Source organism: Leishmania infantum, chromosome 33 (genome assembly GCF_000002875.2).
Source record: "Leishmania infantum JPCM5 genome chromosome 33".
NCBI lineage: Eukaryota > Euglenozoa > Kinetoplastea > Trypanosomatida > Trypanosomatidae > Leishmania > Leishmania infantum.
Window position 1 is genome coordinate 475,517 of NC_009417.2, and position 27,491 is coordinate 503,007.

Consider the following 27,491-nt stretch of genomic DNA (forward strand, 5'->3'; position numbering starts at 1 on the left):
GGCGCCGCAACGCATCTAGTCTGTGCTGCCCCCCCCCAACCCCCATCACCACCACTACCACGAGGGCGCCTGGCCCGCACACGCCTTGGGCACGGCTCTCCACCTCTCCACCCTTGCGTGAAGTCTCACTCGCTTTCGCGTGCGCCAAGGCCTTCCGCCGTTGCCTCATCTCCCTCCCCGCCTGCACCTCTCCCTCTCCCTCTCTGTGTCTCCCTGAATCCTGCCCGCACACAGCAGGAACGCAGCTTTACTATGCAAAGCGCGCCGCGGACGAGTGCACCGGTGGTGCACCGCTTCGGCCTCCTCCGCCAGGCGCCGCCTATCGCGATTCGACAGCACACGTCTCTGTGGCGCTTCGCGGCATCGACAGCATCGGCGGGCACTCTTCTCCTCAGCCACAGCGGCAGTGGCGGCGGCTCGGCGGTGGCGTGTAGCTGTCCGTCGTTCCAGCGCGCGCACATCCGCACGGTCGTTCCTCCTCGCCCGGCTGTAACGACGCTTGTATACCTGGACCACTCCGGTCGAGCGGTGCGCACCGGCGTCGAGACGGATCTCTCGTTCATCCGCACCCGTGACAACAAGTTCTACCTGCAGCGGGTGCTGCCCAATGGGGAAGTTGTGCGGTGGTTGGCGCCTGGCCTCAACTACCTCAAGAACGTCACCAACTTCGAAACGTACTCGCTCAACGAGATCGATGAGAACGGTGGCATCGTTATACCTGCCGATGTGATGCCGACGGCGGCCCACGACGCGCCAGGCTTCCGCGACGCGATCTTTTACATTACAAAGCTTGAGGCGACGAGCAAGTTCACGCGCAAGGATCGCCGTCGCTGGCACCGACGCCTCTTCGCGCACTGGAAAGAAAGCCCGGAGAAGTACCTGAACCACACGCTGGGCACCTACGGCATTATCTTCCTTGTCGTGCTTTGGGTTTGCGTGCGAGGCTTCCACAGCATCAAGAACCAAAAGCCGTTCTGGGATATCAACGTGTATGGCCACACCGACGAGGAGCGGGAGCGCACCGACCCGTGGCTGCGGCTGAAGCGTTTCTCGGAGCGCCACCCGGAGCATGAGGGGATGGACATGACCGTGACGATGTTATCGCCTGGCCAGTCGCGGCTGTCGAGTGCGCGGTCCGAGCTGCGTGAGTCAGACTTCACAGATCCGCACTACCACAGCGAGTTCTGGTGGAAGGTGCGGCACTGCTACTACTACGGCCACTGGCCAAAGGGCATGGCAGAGTAGCCGGGAAGCTTGAGCGCTCAAACGCAAGCGCTCACGCACCCGCGTAGGGTATGCGTGTGTGCATGTGTGTCTATAGATGTGCGTTGGCGGCAAGTGGAAACGCGATGATGTAAGAATCACTGATTTCCGTGCATGGTCGTGGTGTGTCCGTGTCCACGCATCCGGAAAGCGGGGAGGGAGGCTGTCTCACGTGATGCTTCTGTGAAGGTGTTCACGGGCGCACCTATCGAATGAGCAAAGAATGAAAGGAAAAATACAGATAGACAGACATCGAAGTGATCAAGGAGAAAACTGGAGGTGGGAGCAAACTACAAGACGGCGCGTGCACGGTATCCCTCAATGTCGTTTTCGGCCTCTTGGGTTCTCACCCCTGAAGGACAGTATCAGCAGTGTCCCCCCGTCGCCCTCTCTGTTGCTGAAGTGATCCATGAATACCGCGGCTGTGTGTTGAGTACCGCACATGTTCTCCCGATTATTACGATCCACGCCTCCTCTCTTCGGACCACACGATGTACGACATGCGCACGCTACACATAAACATTTGCATGGGTTTGTGGTGAGTACGCTTACGTAGAGCCGACACACACGCGCGCACACACAAAACAAAAAAAAAAGGTAAAGGAACCGAATCGCAAAGGCAGGAGCCATGTCCATGACCCAAAACATTGTGCGGCGCATCTTCGGCGACCGCAAGCTGCCAGAGAACTTGTCGAATGAGGAGTACGACAAGTACATGCAGGACAACTTCCCAAAGTGGATGAAGGAGTTCGAGGACGGCGGCTTCCTCGAGAAAACGAAGCTGCCTCCCATCAAGAGTGAGGAAGAGTTCATCGCAAAGCTGCAGGAGCACAAGGACGAGTTGATGGTGATAAAATACTGGAAGCACGGGTGCATCCCTTGTCTAACATTCGCGGAGATGTACAAGGAGGCGGCCGAGAGGTGCTCCAAGGAGAAAAAGAAGATTGTGTGGTACAGCGTGGATACCAAAGCGCTGAGCACGCGGCAGCTCATCGACTACCAGCTCATCTCCGGTACTCCCACCATCCAAACCTTCACGGGACAGAAGCAGGTGGGAAACGAAATCAGGGCCGTGAACGCGGAGGAGTTGCTGAAAGAGCTTGACAGGCGCGTCCCAAAGTCGCCATCGTGATCGGGCGAGCGTCCATCTGTGCTTGCCGACGATGCCGCATACGCGTTGTGCACTGAGGGTGTGAGGATGAGCGTGCAGCAACGGGTCTGCGGCCGTATCTGCATCTCGTTCTTCCCCCAAGGCTTTTGGTATTATTTGTTCCTTCTTCACAGCTTGGCCCTGTCGCAGCCGACTCTGTCGACCAATGAGCGGGTGCGCCGCTGCGGCGGTGGCGGCGGCTGAGCGCGTCGTCATCGCATCGCTTTGCGGAACCACGAAAAAGGCGAACAAACACACAAAAAAAAAAAGACATCATCTCACGTCCTATGCACGCCAAAAGGTAGGAGCAGGGAAGACTTGATGTATCTGCCTCACCACCACCCTCATGTGCACGCCGCTTCTGGATCACGGCACACGGCGAACGTGCACCTCAAGAAGTGTGGTGCCCCCTGCCCCTCTTTCCGCTTCGTCACGGCTCCTCACAGAAGCAACTCTCCTGCCTCTTTTGCCTGCTCGGCCCCTCTGGTAGGCACGCGCTTCGTGCTCAGGTGTTCTTTTAGTCTGTGGCGTTGACACCTCTCCTCCCCAATCACAACTCCGTGTCATCTCTCGGAGGAAGGATGCGGCGCATCCTACCTCTCCGGGCTGTTTTCTCACCCCGCACCGAGCAGGTTCCCGAAGCTCCATCCTGGCTGCCTTGATCAGCGCTGCCTCGCGCACAAAAACGCGGTCCTTCTACGTATTCTTCGTGGAGTAGGCATAGCCGCCGCCCTTCATGCCACCACCACATTACGACCCTCATGGAAGCGCACGCGTCCACGCAATATCACCTGTATGCGATGTGGCTGTCATCAGCCCCTTACTCATTGCTCTCTCCGACTTTTTTCGTGTGTATCAACGCAACGCTCCTCATACCGCCGCTCTTGTTCCTGTTTCTAGCCCTGCTGTCCTTTTCTTTATTTTCTCCGACGCCCTGATGAAGGCGGGGAGGCGGGGGTGGGGGAAGGGCGCACACCTCCGTGCGTGGCATCTCAGGGTCCAGTAAAGCCACTCTGTATGGGAAGAAGCCAAGCAGCTCCTCCCTCAGTCCTGCCAAATGCCAGAGCCACTTGTGGTGGTAACTAGCTCAGGTGCCTACTACGGAGCGTAGTCAGAGCGACGTATTGCTACTCGTGTCGGCGGTCGGGTCCTGGATGGCGTTGCGTCGGGGCGACCGGCATAATGGGCACGGCCGTGAGGCAGGGGTGGGTGGGTAGAGCTTGAGACAGGAGCCCTGCTCGCATAACTGAGCCTGCATTGCTGTGGCGCCTGTGTCTACGGCTGCTTCGCGCCAGGCGATGGGGCCTCGTGGCGGGCCAGGGGCTACAGTGGCGCTCGAATCCTGTTGTACGGCCGAGAAACGGACACGTTGAAGGCAAGACAGCGAGTAATTCCTACATGTGCCCTCCTCCACCGCTCGGATATACATGCACCTAAACGCACGCGGGCAGTTCTCTCCTTTTCCGCTCTGCCTCCTACTTGGGTGCCCCACCTCCACCTCCACCATTCTCATCATCCCTTTCACTCTTGATCCATCCGGGGCGATCTCCCCCCCCCTCCCTCTCCTTTCCTCCGCTTGCCTCTCCGCTGGATTGCATCACAAGAACAGAAAGAAATCGAGAAGGGAGCAGCGACTCCTGGAAAGACGTGAGCAGGCTAAGAACGAAAAAGGAACGGAGTGATCATACATGTCTGCGCGACAGAAAGTACAGCACTACTCGTTGATACAGCAACTGCTCTATTTTATTTCGGTTTTTTTGGGGGAGGGAAGGAGGGCTTATTCGCTTTCTCCTGCTATTCTCACAAAGAGAAGGCCTCCGCCCGCCGCCCCGCCCCATCCCATCTATACACGACGCGGCACTTTTCTCGCAGCGCCTCTTTTGCGCCTAACGCTCATACATCACTGCGTTGGCCGCCCCCGCCATTCCGTTTCTTTCCTTTTTGTTTGTGTGTCATCTAACTTACTCTTCTTAGTTGTTGCGAGGTGGCGGCGTGCAACGCTGTCACAGCACCACTGCGGGAGGAGAGCATCGCTTGGAAGAAGACGTCCAACGCCATTGTTGCGGGTGGGCTCTCCTGCCTCTCCCCTTCGATTTCGACCTCTCTCGCACTAAGTGTTTTGTGTATTGGGCCCTGTGGATGAAATGCCACTGCCGCAACCGTTGCGTGGCCGACGCGAGGAAGAGGAGACCAGCAGTGACAACCTCAGCGTTGCCACCGGTGGTAGCTGCACCTCCATCCCGTTCGCCATGGTCGAGCCGACCACGACCGATAAGCCCGCACGCGCCTCCATCCTCAATTCGACAAACCGATCATGTGCCGAAGTCAACTTCAACAGCGCTGGTTTTTCAAACATCAGCTTTGCCGGTGACAACAGCAAGACGGCGGCATCGGCAGGTCTTGGACGGCGCACTGAAGTCGCCGATGCAAGCGGCTCCGCCTCCGCCACCCCAGCGGCGGCCGCCGCGACGACCGCCGCCGTGAACATGATGCCGGCCATTGTCGGCTGCTTCAGTTTCACCTTTGGCACCGGCATCTGCGGCTTCTACAGTCGCATCTTTCAGGCGAAAGGGTTTTCCGCGTATGAGATCGGCATCCTCGTCTCAGCGAACCCTCTCCTGAGCATGACACTGCTTCCTGTGCTGAGCTACCTGGCCGACAAGTTCCGCTGTCAGACGACGATGTCGCTCGTGAGCATCCTTATCTCTACCGTGTCCATGTTTGGGTACACCATCTCCGAAGGGCGCGTGTTCACCATAGTCTGCTTCCTTGTCATGACAGCCTCGCGCGTCGTGATTGGCCCACTCCTTGACCAACGGATCCTCATGATGTTTCCGAAGCAAGTGCGATCCAGCGCGTGGAGCTACGTCCGCTCCTACGCGGCCTACGGCTGGGGCATCGGGTCATTTGTGGCGTCGCTTATCTTCTCGTACACTGGCAACTGGGTGGCTGTGACCATACAGTACTTGCTCGGCCAGGCCGGCTTGGCATACTGCATGGTGGTGATAAAACCTTACGAGCGAATCGAGCGTGCGCCAGTGAAGTTTGTGGAGGTGCTGAAGCTGCTCGCGGGCAACAAGCGGCTGATGCTCTTCTTGTTTGCGTCGACAATGATGGGTACAGGGTACAGTTTCATCGACAACTTTCTTTTTCTCTTTCTTGGCGAGCTGGGCGGGTCCGAGATGCTGATGGGCCTCACCGTCATCCTCACCGTCAGTACCGAAGTTCCGCTCTTCCAACGGTCGGCTCAGCTGCACAAGATGTTAACGGAGCGGCAGATGATGACCATCGCCATGAGTGTCTGGGCGTTCCGGGTGATGTGCTACGCCATGCTAACCAAGGCGTGGATGGTTCTGCTTATCGAGCCCCTGCACGGTGTGACCTTTGCCTTGATGTGGCTGCCGTCTGTGCACATCCTCGCGCGCGCGTTTCCGCCAAAGCTGTCCAGCTCCGCCACCGGACTCCTCTTCACCTTCACGAGCGGCGTCGGCCCAATGATTGGCAACCTGCTCGCCGGCACCCTCTACACCTTGATTGGGCCACGCAAGATGTTCTTCTGTGCAGCTGTTGCTATGACGACTGCGCTGATCTTCTTCCAGACTCTGGACCATATTCTTGAACTACGCGGCATGCCAGTGGTCTACGAGCCGGATGCGGAAGGAGATGCGGCGTCCGACCTCGCCTTGGCGGCGAACAAAGACCAGGCCGAAACACAGCAAGCGCGAAAAGAGATAGCACCGGTGCCTACCAACGAGCCCAGGAGCAGCGGTAGCCGCAGGAGCGGCGCCGCACGTTCGACGGTGGCGCAACGCATAAAGCTGAAGAGTTCCGACGAAGGGCGACGAAGGACCATCGACGTGGCCGAGAGCGAACTACCATCCTCGTTTCACGGCTGCGTCGAGGGCACAAAAGACGTTTGAATATTTTCCACAGGCCGCCCCACCACGAGGTCACGCCGGCAAACGTATACGCATGCACGACCACAGCTCATCCACCTCTGCCGCACTGCAGCTACATCCGTCGTCGTCTCGGACGAGCCGCCCTGCCGTTGCATCTCGGGGTCATGCGCCGAACGGGCTCTTCTCATCCCTTCCTCGTCCCTTCTCCGCATGCGTGCTGCGCGACCAGCGCCAGATGGAGACTCGGGTGGGTCACAAGGCTTGATCCAAAGCGGTGCCGCCTGCCGTGCAGGTAGCAGGGGATGCAGGCTTGGCGGCTGAGACAGGTCACCGAGTCCGTAGCAGCAGCCAAACATGCTTCTCTGTGTCGTAGCTGGTCGGGTTATCCTCCCACTAGCTCGGTCCCCAGCTGCACTGCTTCATATAAATCGCAGTAGCTGCATGCCAGGGGGGGGGGGCAGCAGCCTCTTATCCGTGTGCCTGTGAGTGCATTATGACCAGAATGCATCGCGGCCGCACCTAAATTACTTTCTATCCGTGCTTTACCGTCTGTTCTCAGCGAGTAAATGAGCTTCCCATGATGGGAAAGTGTCTGCTCGCATGGTGCTAGTTTTTCTTCGTCTGGAGAGTGCGCCCGCAGCCCGCCCGGGAGTGATGCGTTGAGGTGCACGCGACCGCCGTGCATGAGGGGTGTGTGTGCGTGCAGAGCCCCAAAGGGGGCGTCGCCTTCAGGCTCGTATGAGGGCTTCTGAAGCGCTGTGATGACACCGCGGTCGGGCGTGATTGCAGAGAGACACAGGCGGGTGCGGCGCAGCACCACTGTGGAGTCGAGGGGCAGTAGACCCGCCTCTTCGAGTAGGTCTCTGCTGTCTGCGCGCATTGTTGTTCCCATAGTGATTGCGGCTGCTTGTGGAGCGAAAGTGCTCGAGGGCCCTCCCGTAGTTTGATCTGGCACTATCCCGTCACGCGATGGCACCTTAGAGTTTCTTTGACGGAATCCCACTCGTGCGCACAGGCCTCCCTGAGCTTGGCCAGTCGATTCGTGGGTACTTGGATAACCTCTGCAGCGTGTCTTGCCAATGCGGCGCATTGGCTAGGAGGTCCACGCCAAGAAAGCGGGTATGACGATCCTCTTCCAGGAGCGTGCGTGCAACGGAGAGTTGCAAGCTGGTTGCGGTGACCCTCACCAAGGAGTGTGCACCTCGTCCCGGGGGGGGGGGGGGGGGCACTCAGCTCCACGAAGTGCTCCAGTGTCCAGTGCTACGCCATTCAGAGGGCGGCTTGTAGTGAGGCCAGCATGACATCCGTGTCCGCGGAGGATGTGAGGAGTGCGAGGTCGTCAGCGAATAAGCCATGGTGCGCTGCTGGCGTCCTGTTGCGCTCCCCACTCAAGGGGGTTCACCACCATGATGAGGCGAAGAGGGCCCAGGTCAGATGGTTGAGCAACTCGGCATGTAAGCCTGGTCATCGATCTCATCTTGCGGAAGCGAGCACAGGCACGACGATCGTCTACAAAATCCATGATCCTGCGGGTAAGGTGCGACTCTACAGCACTGAGGACGGGAGCGAGACTGCTGTGGTGGGAGCTTGTCTTCCACATGGTCACGCAATCACCGCCAAATCAACAAAGAAGCAAGGCAGTAAAACGGAAGAGGGTCGTTCCGCATGACGCGTTCATGGGTTTATGGCGGATTCGCGACCTCGCCGATGTCCCTCCTACAGAGCCCCTCCGTCGTTGGCGTCTAGTGAAGCGCAGTCGCGCCTTTTCCGCGACAGCCCGCCCCTCACCCGCCTTCCCTTCCCCTTCTCATTTGCATACCTTGCGCGTCCACTTTTTCGCGCCCACCCACCCACCACACAAACACACACCCGCCACCGCGCAGATGTGCATTCTTAGAGTTTTACGAGGGAGACGAAGGGGCATCTGATATCGCACGAAAGCAAACGTGCGCGTGTATGGGCACCCTCTTTAGATCTGCAGTGTAGAAGAAAAAAGTCGATGCCGACGTCAGGCAAGGCTCTCTCCGGTGGGTGGCTGCAGGACACGCAGGGGCTCGTCGGCACTGCACAAAGCACAACCTCCACCCCCTCTTTACCTCCCGCCGTGGTGCACAGCTTCCCCCACGCAGGGTCGTCTTCGACTCTGTCGTCTCCCGACGGCTCCGTTGTCGCCGGTGACCCTACCCCGTACGGGGTGACAGCACAGCAACTCGACGCGCTGTCGGCCATGGCCTACCTTGTCGGCTCGCCACTGCAACGACAGCAGCCTGTCGGGAGTGACATGACGCACCCTGCCTTGCTTGTAGCAGCGAAACTGCTGCAGCACGGCGTCGACCCCGAACGCATTATTGAACTGATCGAGTGTCGCTACCACGACGCCTCCTAGGGGTGAGCAGTGCTGCCGCCAAGGAGGAGAAAAGCGGCACTTTTCCGCGCAGTGACGCGCACACTGACGACGTGTGCCGATGGCGTCTGTCCTCCTGCCTTCCACCAGCTAAGCGCGGGGGATCTCTGGCCCACAGACGAACTACACTAAAAGAAGGCGACGAAGTCTTAGGCCAACGACAAATGTGTGCAAGATGCGCTCATGTCCCCTCGATTCGGTGAAGGGAAACAGCAATATACATCCGGTGCCCTTGTGCTTGCGAGGGGTGGGTGGGCGTCGCAGCAACCGACGTCGGGTTGTACGGGCCTGCTTTCCTTTTTCGGGTCCCACCCCCTCTCTCCCCTCGACTCCTGCTCTCCTCACACGTCGTGATGCTCTCTGCGTGAGAGGCGCTTTCTTTCACTTCCTTTACTCAACGTGGGTGGGGTGTGTGCCGACGTTCTTTGTGTATGGGTGTGAGAGAGACAAGAGACGAGAGGAGCGCACGGAATCATGCAATAAAAAGCGCCGCGCGCTACAACGGCCACAACCCAAAACGCGCTTTTCGTGTCCTCTATCTCCCTCTCTCTCTCAGGAGTGCTCGACATCGCCACAGCGAGATCACCGACGTGACACCGCTCCCTCGCTTCGTGCTTTCTCTACTTTTCCGCCTCACTCTTCGCACTGGGTCCTTTCATGTGTCCCCCTGCGCACACACAGAGCATATGCATGTGTTGTACCTTCTGGGCTCACCCTTGCTTTTGCCTTCCCCCCCCCGCTCACTCGGACGGTGAGGCTGCTCTATATGCCCCTGACGGTTTGCGTACCTGGCTCACACGCAAAAAAGTTCCAGGCAGATGATAAAATGGGGAGGAGAAGGGTGTGCTCCATGAGTCAAGATATCTCAGTAGAATGTGGTGTGCTGCCCTCTCTCTGTGCGAAGTGGGGGCTTGCGGAGCCCAGCGGAGGGAAGGAGGGAAGGAGGGGGCCCCGGTTTGTTCCGCTCCTAAAACCGCTCAACGCACGAAAGCACGGAAGCGGTCATCTCTCAGCCACGCAAACTCGCCTCATACGCTTGCTTCTACGCTTCTCTATCCCGATCCCTTTTCTTGGATGCGCTTCCCTCTTCCATGCTTCTCCACTTTCTGTTCGGTGCGAGCTTTTCTTCTCGTCTTCTTTCTGAGCGGCTGCCACTGCTCACCAACGCTGCGCGGCGTGAGTCGCGCGTGCGCCTCTTTGGCCCCCGCCCCCACGAGGAAGTATCATTGACTGGCATCAGAGCCGCCGTCGAGACGTGCGGCAACTGTGCGCCGTCTCGCCTCTCCTAATCCTCTCGCACAGCTTCACATGCACAAGTGCAGGCACTTGTGCTCACACCTTTCCATTCTCTGTCGCTCAGCCCCCTATCCTCACATCATGCGGCTGCGGCATTGAAGCAGTCACTCAGGTACATCTTCATACGCGTTCGCCATCTTGATACGGACTCCACAGTCACCTGCAACCAAAAGAAAAGAGAAGGGCACCTCTCGTGGATGTAGCCCTGCCCATGGCGCTTCTCTCCTCGAAGGCCGCCCGCAAGTGGGGATGGCGCTGCCTCTACGCCGCCGGAATACTGGGCGTCGGATACGTTGGGGCCGACTACGCCACAGACAACTCCCTGACGCGCTCGCTGCGCACGCTGCTCGCCTTTGGCACGATCGTGTGCACGTACAAGTTCACTACCCCTACGACACCCGAGGAACTGTCTTCCATGCACAGCCGCGTCGCACGCATCATCCTCGATACATGCCTAAAAAATGAGGGGCTGTACATCAAGATTGGGCAAGGCCTGAACTCCATGAGCCACGTGCTCCCGCGCGAGTACACGGAAGTGCTCAAAGTGCTGCTGGACCGGGCGCCGCCTGTTCCGATGGCAGAGATTCGAAAGATCATCCGCGCCGAAACCGGCAAGGAAATCGAGGAGCTGTTTGTTCGCTTCGACGAGACGCCGGTGGCCTCGGCATCGATTGCGCAGGTGCACCAAGCGTGGCTTCCGCCTCCGGCAGACGGCTCATCGGCGGAGCCGCAGAGAGTAGCCGTGAAGGTGCGCAAGCCGTGCATCTCCACCCAGTCCGTGTGGGACCTGTACATATATAGCACCATCATGACGCTGCTCAAGCTTCTCTTTGACCTGCCGACGGACTGGTCCAGGAAGACCGTGTGCGACGCGTTGGTGCGCGAGATGGACTTCACCTTGGAGGCGTCCAACGCGAAGCGGTTCCGACACGCCTTCCGCGACAACCCGCGCTTGTACATCCCGCGTGTTCACGACGCGTACACCTCAAAGCAGCTGCTCGTTCTGGAATGGATCGAGGGGACCAAACTGAACGATGTGGAGTCTATACGAGCGCAGTACGATGAGAAGCGTGTGCTGACCACCTTGTTCGACGCCGTTGGCGACATGGTCTTTAAGCACGGCTTCGTCCACGCCGACCCGCACGCCGCCAACGTCCTTGTGCGGCCCTCGCCGAAAACCAATCCAGCGCCAGCAACAGCTGGCACCGACATGGCTGCTGCCACCACCACTACCACCACCACGTCGGCGGCAACGCGACACGCCACGGCAGCGCGCGACTCGAGCGACTACCAAGTCGTTCTCATCGACTTTGGCCTCGCCACACCGGAGCGAGTGCGCTTTCGATATCAATACGCCCTACTCTTTGTGAGCCTCTTTACCCATGACAAGGAATCGCTGCGGCGGGTGGTGCACGACTGGGGCATCAACGACGCCGAGATGTTCGCCTCTATACAGGCGCAGAAGCCCTTCGAAGCGATCCAGGCCGGCAGCTACGACGAAGTCACACGCGATGAGGTGATCGCCATGCAGACGAAGGCGCATGAGCGGGCAAAGGAGATCTTACGCGACACACGGCGCATACCGAAGGAGCTCATCATGGTGGGCCGCAGCCTCGACATCCTGCGCGGCGTTAACCGGCTTTACGGGTCACCCGTAAACCGCATGAACATGTTTGTGCAAAGTGCGGTGGAGTGTCTGGGTCCACTGCGAAACTACGACGCGGTCGACGCGTACTTGAAGCGCATGCAGAAGATTATGGAGGCGCGGGGTTGCTTGACAGCTGTCGCCAGAGACTGCTACCAGGAATACGAAAGCGTGTACGACGCCTCTGCAGACACCGTGCGAGAGGAGCAAGAAGCCGCAGCAGCACAGATTGCCGCCGAGGACGCACAGCGTGGGCTCCTCCACCCCTCGCAAGGGCCAGTATCGGAGGTGTACGCCTGGCTTGACGCTGTGTATCGCGCCTTGCTGCTGCACAGTCTTTTGTTCCTGCTCAACGCGGTTCACGTGATCACCTACACTTACAACTCACTGATTGCGGCGTTCCTGCCAGCCGCAGCGCAGAAGAAGCTCCGTATCGCAAGCCTGGAAGACCGGCGTGATCGTCTCTTTGTGCAACAGTGGAGTGTCGAGGGGGAAGAGATGGCGGAAGCCGTCCTCGAGGCTGGCTAAAATGCACGCAGAGCGAAAGACAAAAGGGAAGGGGTGAGAAGATCGCCAATGCAGTGACGAGACCCACCTCTCTCCTTATCTCCTTTCATTCCTACCGTCGTATCTTTTTTTTTTTTGCTTTCTTCTCTGTTTGCTGAGGTACTCTTAGCCCTGATGGTGCCAGCCACCGCACGGCGGTATCAGGGTCCAGTGCCCCCACTCCGTGGGGAGCCCAAGAGCCTGCATCCTGTCCTCGGGTACGGGTGCGGACTCTTGGTGCCAGCGGGCAGCTCTGTGCTGACACGGTGCGGGGGAGACGTGCGGTCGTGATCACATTTGTATCAGCTCACTACGCATCGTGCCGACGACCCAGCACGTAGTGGAAGAAGCGATCCGTACCCATCACCCCCTCCCCTACAGCGCATGTGTGCGAAGCGCGTGGCACCTGCTGCATCCGGCCGGGTGGGCCGATGAGGTGCAGATGCCGGCAGCATGACGAGAGCACCCTCGAGTTGCACCACCGGGTCCTCCAGACTCCCGTGTGAAGAGCCTCCACACCATAGTGTGGCATGCCGCGGCTTGAAGCGACTGAGAGCGCGAAGCAAGGCACACGGGCAGGGTGCGCAGGGTCTCAGAAGGCCCTGACCTGAGGCTGGCCAACTTCCTCTCTGCGCCCATCCAGCATGCGAGTAACCCCCCCCTGCCTACCACCCGCACGGCCGACGCCACCGCTTGTGCCCTCGAGCAGCACCCTGGCCGCGGCCCGCGTTGGATCGATGCGTGCAGTCCATCTGCGTCTCCGTGTGGGGCCGTTCACGGAGCACGCATGCGGAGAAGGGACGAGGAAGGGATGAGAAGAGCCCGTTCGGCGCATGACCCCGAGATGCAACGGCAGGGCGGCTCGTCCGAGACGACGACGGATGTAGCTGCAGTGCGGCAGAGGTGGATGAGCTGTGGTTGTGCACGCGCATAGTTTTTGGTTTGTTTACGGTGGAATGGCCTGCTGATAGGAAGAAAGCAACTAACGTTTTCTTTACAGGTGGTGGTGCTGTTGCTGTGCGCACACCCCATTCGGTATTGAGCGGCACACGTACACGCGGGCTTACTCGCCATGTCATGCACGTTTGACGCCCTACAGGTATGTGTATCCGTGCATGCCTGTGCACGTGTGCGCTTCAGTGGCGGTGCGGATGCATCCGCGCGTGTAGAACACGTGCACGGACACCCTGACGAGGTATTGGCGTTGTTATTCGTTTCTCTGTTGTCTTCATGGTAGTTCTCCTTTGTGCTGCCCCCGTCCCCGTCCTCTCTTGCGCCGGCGTGGCGTTGTGCCTGCCGGCCTAACTCGCCTGCCCATTATGAGGCGTCCGCCAGAAACCACAGAAAGCACCATAGTTTTCGGGGCAGAGATGCAGACGGTCGCGGAAGCTCCTCCTCCTCCTCCCCCCCCTTTTTCTCCCGTACCCATAAGCGCGCTCTCCCGGGGCACTCTCGACTGACAGGCCTCCATCCGCCCAGAGAGCTCGCACTTAGCTGTCTGCGGGCTCACCCGCTTATGGCGGCCTCTTCCTCTCGCTCGCCCTCACACGTGCACCCCCCTCCTCTCCCCCACCCTCTCATTGCCTTCCATCCGTGGCCTGCCCACTCGCTTCTCGCATTTCAACGGTAGAAGAGCCACGCATAGGTGCTGATCCTGCTACTTCTCTGGCCCTCGTTACTTTGCCGTGCACGCTCCTGTGTCGCCCTTCTTGTTTCCTTCAGCCAGTGCATTATTCCGTGGAGGCAACATCGCAGCAGAACTCCTTATCTCTCTCTCTCACCGTTCCCATTCTCTCCAGCCACCCTCGTGCGCTCTCTCCTCTTCGTTGCGGGCTAGCGTGTCGGTGGCGCTCATGTCTGGCATCATTCATAAAGAGAGCCTACCTGGGCAGAGTGTCATCAAGCGGCGCCGCATCGACACCCAAGCAACGACGGAGCCCCGCAAAGAAGGCGAGCGCGGAGACGGCAATGAGAAGCACGTTGGCGATGTCTTGAAGGGTGTGGCAGGCGAGAAGGACGCCATCAGCAGCACTGTGGCCCTGTCTGGCCTACGCAGCTCTGCAGCCAAGTCGTCTGCGAAGGCTGCGCTAGCGCGCAGCAGCAGCAGCAGCAGCAGTGATGACGAAGACGACGATGATCAGATCGAGCGTGAAAACGCACGCCTGGCGAAACTGCGCGAGCAGCGCAGTCGTCGCCAACAGGAGCAGCAAAGCACCGGTGTAGCTTCCTCAGCTTCTTCCGCGCAGCCGTCGGCCAATATGCCAGGTGGTGTCGACGCCACGTCCTCTCCCTCTGCTTCGAAGGCGCAGGAAGGCGCAGTGCACACAAATAGCTACGACCACGACGTGCTCTTCCGAAACCGAGCGTGGTGCCATCCGTCCAAGGCGACCACGGCAGCGGAAAAGCGGCAGAAAAAGTGGGACTCCGTGCTGAACCGCACTCAGGACTCGGTGGCCTTTGGGCACTTTATGAAGAACTTCTTCAAATGAGCGCCCGTGGCGGTGGCTGTCGTGTTGGTCTTCGATGCTCCTCGTACACGCCCGTGTCATTTTTTTTTTCGGTGGAGTGAAGCAGTCGTTGTCTTGGCCTGCCACCGGCTCCTTTTTGCATATGGGTCCAAAGGTCGTGGTGGTGATGACATCAACGCTGTGGTGCAGGTGTAGTGGGCCGTCGTCGACGTCTTGTTCCTTTTAGCATCCCGTCGAGCAATCAAAACGCGCCAGTGGCGTGCGCGATGTACCCTTCTCGCGGGGTCGAAAGACGAAAAGAGAAGCAGAAAACCATGTCACTGTGAACGAAGGAAAGACGATGATGCCTTTCACGTGTGCCTGATGGACGACAAACACATACGCAGCAAGTGCGGCCTCACTCCCTGCCTGCCCCACACCCTCCTCCTCTGTCGTTGTTGCTGCTGTCTTTGATTTGCGCTTCACTTGCAGCTACTGCGATTTATATGAAGCAGTGCAGCTGGGGACCGAGCTAGTGGGAGGATAACCCGACCAGCTACGACACAGAGAAGCATGTTTGGCTGCTGCTACGGACTCGGTGACCTGTCTCAGCCGCCAAGCCTGCATCCCCTGCTACCTGCACGGCAGGCGGCACCGCTTTGGATCAAGCCTTGTGACCCACCCGAGTCTCCATCTGGCGCTGGTCGCGCAGCACGCATGCGGAGAAGGGACGAGGAAGGGATGAGAAGAGCCCGTTCGGCGCATGACCCCGAGATGCAACGGCAGGGCGGCTCGTCCGAGACGACGACGGATGTAGCTGCAGTGCGGCAGAGGTGGATGAGCTGTGGTCGTGCATGCGTATACGTTTGCCGGCGTGACCTCGTGGTGGGGCAGTCCATGGCACGTATTCAATAAAAAAAAATCAGTTTATGCTTTCTGAAATCACGGGCGTCATCCTTCTCAAAGCATGACGAGCGTGTGAGAGGTGCACACCAACGTCTGTTACACACGCCTGAGTCCGACAGGCATTAAAGGCTCCCACTGTTCCTCTTCATCCCTCCCCCGTCTGGGGCTGCATGTGCCACTTGCATAAAGAAGTATACACGCATGCATCACACGTTAGCACCAGCAGCTCAATGGTGAAGCCGGCGTCGTTCCACACGCTGATACGACGAAGCGGCTCATTAACTAGAACGGCCCACGGCGAAGGCCACTCAGGGAAGCGTGGCGCATGGTTTCCACACGCGACAAGCCCGCTCAGGTTGTTGTTGCACCGGCTTACGCATAATAGGAGCTCTGTGCCACTCGCCATCGCGCTTATCGTGGTGCTCCTAGTCGCGTCGACCGAGCTGCTATGGCCGCGGCGCTACGCGCGGTTGCCGGATGGCCGTAGCCTTTCCATCCCGTACCGCTCCGAAGCCGCAGCGTATCGAAAAAGCGCTGTGTTCGTCGGGCCACTTCCGCGTGGCAGCGAGAACGTCGTCGCTGGCACGGCAGGAGAAACCGTCCCTGTCGCTGTGCATGGTCGCTCACGCCGCCAAAAAGCGCTGGAGGCGGAAATCGAGGAGTACCTGGAGAGCCACGGCATCCATCATGAGCGCCGCACACGCGTCCGGTTTCACACTCTCTCCAACTTTGTAGACTGGAGGCTGTGCACCACACTAGGCTCTGCAGCGCTGGCGGGCTTCAGCGTTCCGGTAACCGGCTTCAATGACACCTACTCGCACATTCGGCGCTTCGAACGGTATCTGGACTTTGTCGAGCGCGAGGGGCTGCATGACGAAGACATCGTCGTCACATTGGACAGCGACGTTTTCTGGACTGGCGCCGACTTTCTCCCCTTCCTCAGAAAGTTCGCGCGCTTTTCACCAGAGACGGAAAGCGACCTAGACGTCGCCGCCGTCCGGGCATGGGAAGACTATGGGGAGAAGAAGGCGCCCCTGTACATGCAGCGCTTGCAGACCGAGATGCGCAACGGCGCGGCACCCGTGAAGCGTCCTTTGCTGCAGATGCCGCCTGTGTTGTACAACGCCGACGACCTGTGCTGGTGGGGTCAGCACTCTGAAGGTTTTTTGCAGTGTCCGCTGGCCTTTGCGACGCTGGACCACATGATCGAGGTGGCACGCAACCATGTTTCGAGCATGGACTTGAGCAAGGTAGGGTCACACGCGCTCGTGTGCGGCGATACGCTGCAGGCGCAACTCAAGAAGTCCTTCACTGGCAAGCAACGGTGGATGGTGGATGACTTGCTACGCCACCTGAACACGGCGTCGCCGTACATGACGCAAGCGAAGCGGTCTTGCGACGATCCGTTCTTCTACAACACCACCATTGTGCACAAGTCCAACCCAACCGTGCTGCTGAACGGCGGCATGCACGTGTCACGCGTGTGGGCGCTGCGCTGGCTGGCAAAGACGCTTGCGACGTACGTGGCGACAGAGACGCCGGTCGCGGAGGCGGAGGACCACCACACGTCTCAGTGGTGGTGTGACCAAGCGCTTTTAGGGCAAATGTACGTGCGGGCGCGCCTTTACGAGATCGAGCACAACCTGTTGGCAGGCCCTCCGCTTTCGATGAGGACGCCGCCAGTCGCGTACGATAGTCGTTACGGACCGCCAGGCCTTGTTGGTCTGGATCGGCGGTCTCAGATGGTAGTTCTCGCCCCAACCATAGAGCGCAATCCTAACCTGTTCCACCACGGTGGGTACCTGGAGCGGCAGTTCCCCGGTAGCAGCCGTTGGTGGATCTGGAACAAGACCGAGTTACTACTGGGCGAGAACGAGCCGCAGGGTCTCCCACTGGGCAGCCTGCAGACAACGCGTGGTGGCGTCCTCGTGACGCCGCCGCTGCTGTGGCGCTCGGCGACCGCAGAGGACAGGTCAAGAGGCTTTCAAAATGAAGCAGAGGAGGACCCCGACGTCGTTCGTGTTCCTTTTATACACTACGCCGCGCCTTCTAAGCACAAGCGGTTCACAGCTCATCGCAACTATTACGCGTGGATGGTGGCTGCGCGGCACGACCGCCGGGCACGCGAATCTGTGACGAACGCTCTCGGGAAGGAGCTGGTGGAGCTGTGGTTCAACGAGGAGCGTGTTTTCGTCAACTTCACACGCATGTGCGAGGACCCGACTGTCTTGTCTCCGCCGTAGCGCGAGCTCAATAGAGCCTCAAAAGAACGAATACGCGTGCCTTGTGTGTCACTTTTTTTTTCTTTTTCGTTGCTCGGCGCGTTGCTCCCGGTGCAGATGCCGGCGCGCAGCCGCTGTGGTGCCCTCTTGTTTTCCTGTGCTGGTACGTGTCTCGCAAGCGCCATCGAATGTGGGGCCTCCGTTCAACCTGCAGTTATCGTCCGGCACCCCTGTGTGGACGGTGGAGTGTTTCTGTGGATTTTTGTGCCTGAAGACACCGCACTCTTTTGAGCTTTTCCTTCCTTCTCGTGATGCTTTCTCTACGCATCGCCGACGTGCTGGTAGACACATACGCCTCCGCATAGTCTTCTTGTGGTCACGCCGCCCTTTCCTCTCCGCCCTGTTGGTCAACTTGGGCTGAGGAGTATCTACCAGAGCGCCTCCGTTTGCCGCCACCCCCCCCCCTCCTCCCCTCCACCACCATCGTCACCGCCAATCTCTCAAGTAACTTAAAAAAATTATACATATATAACGTGTTGTTTTCCTTTTAGTCTTTTTCGCTTGTTTCATGTGGTATGGGTATGCTCCCGTGTGAGTGACGCATATGTTTCTCTCTGCGGGTGGGCCGGCTGGGGCGGTTTGGGAGGGGCCGTGGGGGCGCAGTGGAGGGAGCGCAAAAAGGAGAGGGAAGCACGGCGCGCAGTCGGAGCGAACTTGTGGAGAAGGCCACCCATAAAGCCGACACAGCGGCAGGAAGTTCACGGAAGACACACGTAGAGCCGAGGTGAACACTCTGAAAAGCGGAGAAGAAAGGGGGAAAAAACACAAAGGAGGCGGCTGCCGTTGGCAGACAACGACAACCGGCCCTGCCAGCACCGGTTTGTACGTCCCTTAAAAGTGAGAATGTACGCACCCTCGCACACGGAGACACCACGTGACACCAAAAGGCGTGTTGGCGCCACGTAGCCTGAGCCGTGACGTGAGGGCGAGTGCAGGCAGCTTTCCCTGTAGCTTGCGTCGATGATGGTCATTCTGCAGCTGTGCCGTCTTTTTGCCCTCTTTTCTCTCCCCCACATGCATACTCTTCTTCTGGTCACGTAACACGATCGACGCAGCTGCGAAGGGCATCCCTTACCCCACTCAGCCTTGCCCCTCTCTGCATTCTGTTTTGTCTGTCAGCCGCTCGATTCGTCGCGCGCGTCACAGCGAACCTCCATGAGCGTCGAGGAGCTGCAGCCAAGTTCGCCGGTGGCAGTGAACGATGACGCCGAGGACGTGGTGGAAGCGGAGTTGGTCGCTTACGACGCACATCACACGCACCTCGTCGAAGGCGACTTTTTCCCGGCCGAGGCGCCGGAGGTCGAGGCTGATGGAGCAGTCGCTGACGCTACTGAAGAAGTCGACGCGCTCGTTGACGCGATTGCCGCCGAAGCAGCGGCAGTGGCCGCAATGTCGGTGGTGTCAACCCCGCCAAAGCCGGCCGAAGCGCCGTCCCGCAAGCGGGTTTGCTGGGCCGATGAGGGTCACACCGACACCGCCCGCGGCCTGGTGAAGCACGTCACGAACTTCTACATGCCCAACACCTTCTCACGCGGCTCCCGTTACGACGCCGCCGACCAAGCTAGCCCTACGCGGCCGACCAACGCGACGGCCGTCAATCCAACCCCACCCCTGTTCCGGGAGAAGGTGAACTCGGACGAAACCAGGTACAAGTTCTGTAAGGCGCAGCGGCCAGCGCTGCAATACGCGGAATGGAGGCGGCAGCAGCATGAGTATGGCGCCACACCCTTCGAGCTTCAGCCGGTCGATGCAGGACAGCTGACTGGCAGCGTGGGCGTCGCCACAAGGACTCTGTTTGGTGAGCTCTTCCAGCGCAGCGTCGTCGCCCGCGTGGCTGAAGGGCAGGTGCGAACACGCAACGGAACGCACCACAACAGTCAAGACAACGGCTTCCAGCAGCCCTTCGTGCGCATCGACGCGACGTTCGACGAGCCTCTCCCAATCCCGTTGTAGTAACGGAAGCGTGTGGCGTTCGGCTCGTGTTTCCACTTTGTGTGCGCTTGGGGCCGCTTGCCGCCCGGGCTTTCCACGCCCCATCCCCTTAGAACCAAAAACGGCGCGCGTTTCTGCGCGGCCCCCGCCGGGGTTCGGCGGCGTGGCCCGCACGGCCGAACCCACGAATCCCCACCCCCGAGGAAAAAAACAACACCCATGGCACCGCAAACCCACAACCGACCCGCCCACCCCCCCCCCCTTTCCACCCCCAGCTCAGAGGCAAAACATCCCCTTCGCCATTGCCTGCGAAGTCGCGCCGCAGACGGAAAAGCGCACTCCGTGGGGATCGAACCCACGACCACACGGTTAAGAGCCGTGCGCTCTACCGACTGAGCTAGGAATGCCACAAAACACCAGGGTTTGACATGATGTCTCACCTTCCACCGGCATCAAACTCAGGTTTTGCGCGTCCCCCGCGTATTCCCCCCTACACCCCGCGCCTGCTAAGTGCGAAGCACATCCCTATGGTGACCCCTTCCGTTCCCAATTTTCGCCCGTTTACCACAACGCCACAGATGATCCTTGCACAGCTGCGCGGGGGCACCTGTCCGCACCTCGGGTCCCCGCAGCGGCGGGTGACTAGCAGAGACAAGATGGCGCCCTATATCTACTAATCCGCTGGCATTGTGGGGCGCCCCCGTGCCACTTTGGTACGACAAGCCATGAGATCTCTGTGCACAGGTAAATGCTTATCCGCCGGCCCCCTCTACCCTCGACACACACACTCGTGTCAGAGGCGTGCGGATTCAGAAGAGGGCGGAATGCCCCCATCCCCTGCAGCCACAGGCCAATGGCATCGACGGAAATGGAAGATGAAGAGGACCGAGCCCTCCCCTCTCTCCCTCAGGCAGCAACGCCCTTCTGAAGCAGACCCCACGATCCGCTAGTGCGAGCGTTGTGCGCACGCGCTGTCATACACAGGTGGCGTGGCGTATCGCATTGGGCCAAGGCATGCAGAGGTGGAAAGAGCGCGACCAAGGAGCGAAAACAAGGCGTGAAGAGATCCGTACCCATCACCCCCTCCCCTAAAGCGCATGTGTGCGAAGCGCGTGGCACCTGCTGCATCCGGCCGGGTGGGCCGATGAGGTGCAGATGCCGGCAGCATGACGAGAGCACCCTCGAGCTGCACCACCGGGTCCTCCAGACTCCCATGTGAAGAGCCTCCACACCATAGTGTGGCATGCCGCGGCTTGAAGCGACTGAGAGCGCGAAGCAAGGCACACGGGCAGGGTGCGCAGGGTCTCAGAAGGCCCTGACCTGAGGCTGGCCAACTTCCTCTCTGCGCCCATCCAGCATGCGAGTAACCCCCCCCTGCCTACCACCCGCACGGCCGACGCCACCGTTTGTGCCCTCGAGCAGCACCCTGGCCGCGGCCCGCGTTGGATCGATGCGTGCAGTCCATCTGCGTCTCCGTGTGGGGCCGTTCACGGAGCACGCATGCGGAGAAGGGACGAGAAGAGCCCGTTCGGCGCATGACCCCGAGATGCAACGGCAGGGCGGCTCGTCCGAGACGACGACGGATGTAGCTGCAGTGCGGCAGAGGTGGATGAGCTGTGGCTGAGCATGCGTATACGTTTGCAGGCGTGACTTAGTGGTGTAGCGGCACGTTAAGAAATGGCCTTTCCAACTGACATCCGATGAGGGGTATAAGTCCGTCAGGTCGAGGAAGGAGTTTTTCTGTTGTTTTCGGTTTTTGTTTTCTGCGTGGTAACTGTGACTCGTTCCAGCGGGCCAAACTTCAAGTCCACGTCCTTGATCATGATGTCTTCCTTTCTTTGCCTTCAGAAAAATAAGAGGAACTGGTATGTCATGCGCTGCCTAGCACTTTTCACAGTGGTCTCTATGTGGACTTAGTCACGCAGTCCTGCCGTCACGCTTATCTGCTTGCAAACGGATGGTGCTGCGTTGTCACAATGCAACGCCTGTGCTGTAGAGCAAAGCTGTCTGCGGTTGGTTGAGCGCATCTCCAACTATGGCTTGTTCTCTCAACTCTCGTCTCTCTCTGTTTTCTTGACGACCTTGATTCTCTGCACAACCTCCAGGTGTTTGCTCACAGTGTGAGGCATATAAACCTATCTTCTCACCGCATCTCCATTTGTCAGTTTAGTATCGCGAATTATTTGCCACTTTCTAGACGCTCACCAAAATGTCGAAAATTAGCGCTGCTCAGCGTCTTCGAGGACTCTCGACCAGCTCGATCTGGGAGGAGATGACACCGCTAGCCAACAAGCACAAGGCAGTCAACCTCGGTCAGGGCTTTCCTAGCTTCGCTCCTCCTAGGCTTCTCCTTGAAGAGCTGGAGAAAGTCCTCCAATATAGTGAACAGGCGCCTCTTGCTCACCAGTACTGCCCTCCTCGCGGTAACGTGGAGCTCGTCACGCAGCTGTGCAAAAGTTACACGAAGCTTCTCTCCCAAGATATTCAGCCCTCCAACGTGGTTGTGACGAATGGCGTGACGCAGGCTCTCAACGCCATATTCCAGGCTTTTGTCAATCAAGGCGACGAAGTCGTCCTTGTGGAGCCTTTCTACGATGCCTACTACCAGGACATCTTTATCACTGGCGGGGTAACGAAGTATGTCTCTCTCCAGCCCTCCACGGAATCCGCTGAGAACTGGAAGCTGACCCGTGAGGCGCTTCTTGAGGTTGTTAACGAAAATACAAAGTTTATTCTCATCAACACGCCTCAGAATGTCCCCGGCAAGGTCTGGAACGTCGAGGAGCTTCAAATTATCGCAGAAGTTGCGAAGCAGTTTGACGTTGTCGTCATCTCAGATGAGGTGTACATGTATCTTACCTACGGCAAGCCCCATGTTTCCATCGCATCATTGCCAGACATGTGGGAGCGCACTGTTACGCTTTGCAGTGCTGGAAAAACTTTCTCGTGCACTGGATGGAAAATTGGGTGGGCTGTGGGCTGCGCTAAGCTGACTGCGCCGATTGCACAAGTTGTCTCCTACCAGTCGTTCTGCTGCTCTACACCGTTCCAGATTGCCATCGCCAGGGCTGCTGCAAAGGCTTCGGAAAACGGTTTCTACGACATCCTGCGCGACGAATACGCAGCACGCGTGGAGCAGGTGTCAAATATGCTCGCGGCCAGCGGCTTATGCCCGGTCAAGCCCCAGGGTGGTTTTTTTGTTCTCGCCGACATCACAAAAGTGGATCCGAAGCACTATTACGATGCCTCAAACAAGTCACAGGCAAAGGACTGGCAATTCTGTATGTGGCTTACAAAGAAAATTGGCGTTTGCGCCATTCCTGTGACGGCTTTCTGCCAAGAGGAGAGCAAGCCGCTTTACGAGAATTATGTCCGCTTCGCCTGCTGCAGGTCACAGAGCGAGCTGCATGCTGCAGCTGAGAGGCTTCAGAAGCTGCAGGACTATCTTCTCTGAAGCTGGTCCGCGCAAAACTTTTGTGTCGCCGTACCTCCCTTCTTTTCAAGTTAGAATATCAGGTGCTTAGCTTTTATTATTCCTCTTTCGTTTTTCTTTTTAAGTGAATCAGATTCTCTCTTCTTCCAAGGCACTCATTTTGTAGTTCTTGTTACCCCCTTCACTAGTATGAGTTGTAAGCGCCTGCGCATGACGTGTTTTTTTCTTTTTTTGGTTGTCTGACCACTGAAGTTCTTCTTTAGATGCTGCTTCATTTCTTGCGATCACGTTAGTCAGAGGAAGGAAAAGAAAAACGGTGCTGCTTGCGCATCGAAAGAAGCCTCATTGAGTGCATCCCACAGGCTTCAAGAGCACAATAGCAGTTTTTTTTTACCACTACTTTCCCTCCGTTTTTTCGCCGTGGTCGTAACAGCTTCTTTTTTTAGCAACTGCGCCTTCACTGAAACTAGCTGCATTCTCAGCCTTTCCGTCACGCCCGCCTGTCTCGAAATTCGAGTATGCTCGTAAGCTGTTTCTGCTTACTTACTCTTGCCCTCGCTGGGGTTGGGTCCTCTATTCGAATTCCCCGAAAGCCATAATCGCCAGATACGTGCGCCAAGCCTCAGAAGACAACTTATAGGACATGATGTAGCTGACTGGCACCCAAGGCCTTGCTACGCCTCTCTTTTCGTTCACTTCCTTTATGCCATAACCCACTCCTCTCTTGTTACTTCTTGGTAAGGCCAACGCCAGAACGAAAGAGTCCATTAGAGCGATGGAACTGAAAGTCAGGGACCGCTCCGCCGAGTTTGCTGAGCGGCGCGCCACTGCGGGCACAAGGTGTCACCGTTCTGAATCTGCCGTACCAGAGCAGCCAACGGAACAGCTTTTTACAGCCCCGCTTTGGAGCAGACTCCCATCTGACTTTGAGGAAAACGCACTTGCACTCTCACATCAAATCGACCAGCTCCGTTCGAATCACCGCCTCTTCCTGAAGCCGAAGCTCCGCAGCAAAGACGAGGAAGACCAGCTGCGAGCTTTAATTGATAAGCAGGCAGTCGAGATTCAGGCCTTTCTCAAGATGTTGGAGCATACTATTGTTCTCGGCACCCAGCTCAAAAGCACTTACTCTGAGGAAGAAGGACGCATTGTCAAAAGCGTCCAGACGCACCTGACAGCTCGTTTCAAGGAGGTCGCTCTACAATTCAAGTCTACCCAGGAACTATTTGGAGCTGAGCTGCAACGGCGAGAGCAGAAGTCTAGCAAGTACATGAAGATTGGAAGCGATGCTGCCTACGAGGCAGTTCAGCAAGAGGAACGAACTGTCCAATTTCTCGAAATGGGCTTCACAGAGCAGGACGCACAGTTTCTCCTGATCGAAGATATGCAACGAGATCAAACGAGCAAAGAGATCAAGGATATCCTTGACAGCATACAAGAGATTCACCGCATGTTCGAGGGTCTTCACACCCTGGTAGTCGATCAGGGGACAATGCTGGACAGGATCGATTACAATGTAGACAAAGCATTGGTGAGTGCATCGAAAGCACAGATCGAACTGGAAAAAGCTCGCGAGAATCAGAGCAGCTGCATCCTTATGTAGCTTCGGCGCGTCTTGCTTTTGTCTACCCCTGCTCAGCAAACTGCACCACCATTTTTTCACTCTCCGCGCTTTTCCTTCTCGCCGCATACAAAAAGAAAACAATGCGAAGCAGGTCACTCCTTGCCATTGGTGCAGCTCGATCAAGCTCTCGTCTGCGCTGCATCGGCGAAAAAGTTTCTAGTCTGTTATTCTTCTCCATGCTCCCCATTTTTCATTACCCTTTTCTCTTCGCAACGCCATTTTATTTGCATAGCCTACAATTTACTCTCCGCTACCGTCAAAGCTGTCGGCTGCGATGTAACTCAGCAGCTGTTGCGCTCCTTTGTCATCACTCATTTACGCCTGAAGAAGCCTTCTACTCTCCGTGGCATTCGAAAATGAGGTCTCTCACAGATAATGAAACGAAAAAGCTCTTTGACAAGCTTGCACAGTACATCGGGGTCAACACAACACATTTGCTGGAGCGAAAAGGCGAGGAGGAGCACGTCTTTCGCCTCCACAAGAATCGTATTTGGTACATGCCTCTGCGTCTCGCAAAGCTTGCAAGCTGTGTGTCCAAGACAAATCTAATGGGTATCGGCGTTTTATTCGCCAAGGTTACTCACAACGGAAACGTACGCATTCAGGTGACAGCGCTAGAGTACATCGCGCAGTACTCACTCTTTAAGATTTGGGTAAAGCCGAACCAGGAGCAGAGGTTCCTGTACGGTGGAAACGTCAGTCGCGCAGGCCTTGGCCGTATCACCGAGTCGACACCGAAGTACCAAAAGGTCGCCGTCTTTTCAATGGGCGACATCCCATTAGGTTTCGGTGTCGCGGCCCAAAGCACGCTTGAGTGCCGAAAGTGCGAAATGAACTCGCAGGTGCTTTTTCATGAGGCGGATGTTGGTGAGTACTTGCGTGATGAGGCTCGCATGACATAGGAGGATCCCTTTAGCGAAGAAGCGGCTCTGCGTTCCACAGGCGCTTCCCGAGTCTCTCGTGGTTTGCAGAAGAGAGTTTGTCTGTTTATCTGACAGGCGGTTACGTGTGTGCGGCAGTGCACGTACCCTCTTGACGGCAACGTTTAATGCTGTTAATGCCCTGTAAAATGAAAGAAAAAGGTTTAAGCAGAGCGTGTCTGACGCTAGCGTCAGACACTTCTTCCTTCTTTTTTTTTCTGAGGATCCAAATCACCGTGAGCACTTCTCTCCGTTAGATCACTGCTCTTGTGCTTCCTCGTGAGACAGGCGACTCAAAGGGTTACGCAGTAGAGGCTGTTTGGCGGCACCACGATTGCGCATTGAGTATGGGCATTCTGTGAGGCGTTTATATGATGATTCTGTGGAACTTTCTCTTCCTTTCTTTCGTGCTGCCTTTTACGTGTTCATGCCGCTTCGCTCTCCGCTGTTTGGTTTGCTTGCGCATGGTTTTCCTTAGGATAACACTACATTGCCTCTGCTTCACAGCATTACTGCCGTTGCGAAGGTCTCTTGCACACATAAGCTTGACAACAGCGTACCCCAGCGCTCTTGCATCCCCATCCACATTATTTGTGCACCAAAACAGAAAAGCGAACGGCGAGAAAGGCAGTATGTCGGCAGCTGCCAAGACAGTGCAGAAGTCAGTCGACCGCCTTCGCGGGCAGATGATCCGGACGGCCCGCAGATTTCGCGACTACAACTTTCGCCAGTACTTCGTGCAGCACGTCAAGGACGACTTTGCCGCACTTGCAAAACTCTCTGAAGAAGAGCAGAGGAAGTTTTTGGCAACAGAGGGGCGCGATAAGCTGCGTCAGCTACAGCGGATGGCTTTAGTGAACCAGATGTATGCCAAGCGACCTGTCTACTTTGACACTGCCGCACAGAAGCCTCATCGAAGGCAGGACGACGGCACGGGTAAGCCAGTCATAGAGTGAGTGTTATGAGCTGGACACGTAAGCCTCGCGTCTTCCGTTTCATTGAAAGCTGCTCTCATCGAGTCTATACCATACAGCCGTATCTACATCTCTTTTTATTTCTCTCTCTCGCTCACATACATTCACAGTTACCGCTATCCTTTTTTTTCCCCTACACTAGGATGAGTGCGGTTATTGTTTTTGAGCGTCTGTTGGCTGCTGCTTCTTCGCACATTTGATACAGTCTCAGTCGTTCTTGCAGTGAGTAGAAGCGTGATGAGTGTTTGGTGAAGCTGTCGGTTCGCACACGTGGGTCACTTTGTGCCTATTCTCCTTCGCCATGCGAGATTTTGTAAGGGGTCTTGAGGGATGTCGCAGGCAATATGCTCAGATTCACCGTCTCTCCCGGAGGCTGTTTTATTTACAGCCGCTTCTTCCTCTTTCCGCTCAACGGCGTAACCGTGTTGACGAGGGGGTGTGTTTGGCACGATAAGATCGCGATCGGATGAAAGACATCACCAACGTGCTTGTCACGGCAAGCACCAACTAGAACAATAGTTGTGTCATGAGCATATCTGCCGTCTCAATGACGCGCGGTACGCACAAAAAGGAAGAGCCACCATCTCCTCCAAAGCATGCCCTCTCTACGTAGTATAAGATTATTCCTATTTTCTTCTTCCTCACGCTCTTTCGCTTCTCTCTTGCTACCGCATGTCTACATCATCTCCTGCAACTTCGCCTTGGGCGTTCAGCACGTCTAGAGGGCCTCTCCAAACCTATCTGCCCGCTTTTCTCCGCCCTTGGGGTAC

General features: G+C 57.5%; 11 protein-coding genes across 11 annotated transcripts; all 11 read left to right on the forward strand.

The window, feature by feature from the left end:
* Positions 1-252: 252 nt before the first annotated feature.
* Positions 253-1,245, forward strand: LINJ_33_1340 (conserved hypothetical protein; the record flags this gene model as incomplete). The annotated part of the gene is made up of 1 exon (XM_001468175.1): positions 253-1,245. The coding sequence occupies one exon, from the start codon at positions 253-255 to the stop codon at positions 1,243-1,245; it is 993 nt and encodes a 330-aa protein (XP_001468212.1).
* A 646-nt stretch (positions 1,246-1,891) lies between these two features.
* LINJ_33_1350 (conserved hypothetical protein) lies at positions 1,892-2,395 on the forward strand (the record flags this gene model as incomplete). The annotated part of the gene is made up of 1 exon (XM_001468176.1): positions 1,892-2,395. The coding sequence occupies one exon, from the start codon at positions 1,892-1,894 to the stop codon at positions 2,393-2,395; it is 504 nt and encodes a 167-aa protein (XP_001468213.1).
* A 2,162-nt stretch (positions 2,396-4,557) lies between these two features.
* Positions 4,558-6,333, forward strand: LINJ_33_1360 (conserved hypothetical protein; the record flags this gene model as incomplete). The annotated part of the gene is made up of 1 exon (XM_001468177.1): positions 4,558-6,333. The coding sequence occupies one exon, from the start codon at positions 4,558-4,560 to the stop codon at positions 6,331-6,333; it is 1,776 nt and encodes a 591-aa protein (XP_001468214.1).
* A 3,890-nt stretch (positions 6,334-10,223) lies between these two features.
* On the forward strand, positions 10,224-12,185 carry LINJ_33_1370 (putative ABC transporter; the record flags this gene model as incomplete). The annotated part of the gene is made up of 1 exon (XM_001468178.1): positions 10,224-12,185. One exon carries the CDS (start codon positions 10,224-10,226, stop codon positions 12,183-12,185), a length of 1,962 nt encoding a protein of 653 aa, XP_001468215.1.
* A 1,871-nt stretch (positions 12,186-14,056) lies between these two features.
* On the forward strand, positions 14,057-14,692 carry LINJ_33_1380 (conserved hypothetical protein; the record flags this gene model as incomplete). The annotated part of the gene is made up of 1 exon (XM_001468179.1): positions 14,057-14,692. One exon carries the CDS (start codon positions 14,057-14,059, stop codon positions 14,690-14,692), a length of 636 nt encoding a protein of 211 aa, XP_001468216.1.
* Positions 14,693-15,786: 1,094 nt separating this feature from the next.
* Positions 15,787-17,799, forward strand: LINJ_33_1390 (putative expression-site associated gene (ESAG3); the record flags this gene model as incomplete). Its single annotated transcript, XM_001468180.1, has 1 exon — positions 15,787-17,799. The coding sequence occupies one exon, from the start codon at positions 15,787-15,789 to the stop codon at positions 17,797-17,799; it is 2,013 nt and encodes a 670-aa protein (XP_001468217.1).
* Positions 17,800-18,993: 1,194 nt separating this feature from the next.
* On the forward strand, positions 18,994-19,791 carry LINJ_33_1400 (conserved hypothetical protein; the record flags this gene model as incomplete). The annotated part of the gene is made up of 1 exon (XM_001468181.1): positions 18,994-19,791. The coding sequence occupies one exon, from the start codon at positions 18,994-18,996 to the stop codon at positions 19,789-19,791; it is 798 nt and encodes a 265-aa protein (XP_001468218.1).
* A 2,188-nt stretch (positions 19,792-21,979) lies between these two features.
* Positions 21,980-23,224, forward strand: LINJ_33_1410 (cysteine conjugate beta-lyase,aminotransferase-like protein; the record flags this gene model as incomplete). The annotated part of the gene is made up of 1 exon (XM_001468186.1): positions 21,980-23,224. The coding sequence occupies one exon, from the start codon at positions 21,980-21,982 to the stop codon at positions 23,222-23,224; it is 1,245 nt and encodes a 414-aa protein (XP_001468223.1).
* A 754-nt stretch (positions 23,225-23,978) lies between these two features.
* On the forward strand, positions 23,979-24,806 carry LINJ_33_1420 (QA-SNARE protein putative; the record flags this gene model as incomplete). Its single annotated transcript, XM_001468187.1, has 1 exon — positions 23,979-24,806. The coding sequence occupies one exon, from the start codon at positions 23,979-23,981 to the stop codon at positions 24,804-24,806; it is 828 nt and encodes a 275-aa protein (XP_001468224.1).
* A 377-nt stretch (positions 24,807-25,183) lies between these two features.
* Positions 25,184-25,729, forward strand: LINJ_33_1430 (conserved hypothetical protein; the record flags this gene model as incomplete). Its single annotated transcript, XM_001468188.1, has 1 exon — positions 25,184-25,729. One exon carries the CDS (start codon positions 25,184-25,186, stop codon positions 25,727-25,729), a length of 546 nt encoding a protein of 181 aa, XP_001468225.1.
* A 482-nt stretch (positions 25,730-26,211) lies between these two features.
* LINJ_33_1440 (conserved hypothetical protein) lies at positions 26,212-26,703 on the forward strand (the record flags this gene model as incomplete). Its single annotated transcript, XM_001468189.1, has 1 exon — positions 26,212-26,703. One exon carries the CDS (start codon positions 26,212-26,214, stop codon positions 26,701-26,703), a length of 492 nt encoding a protein of 163 aa, XP_001468226.1.
* Positions 26,704-27,491: the final 788 nt, after the last annotated feature.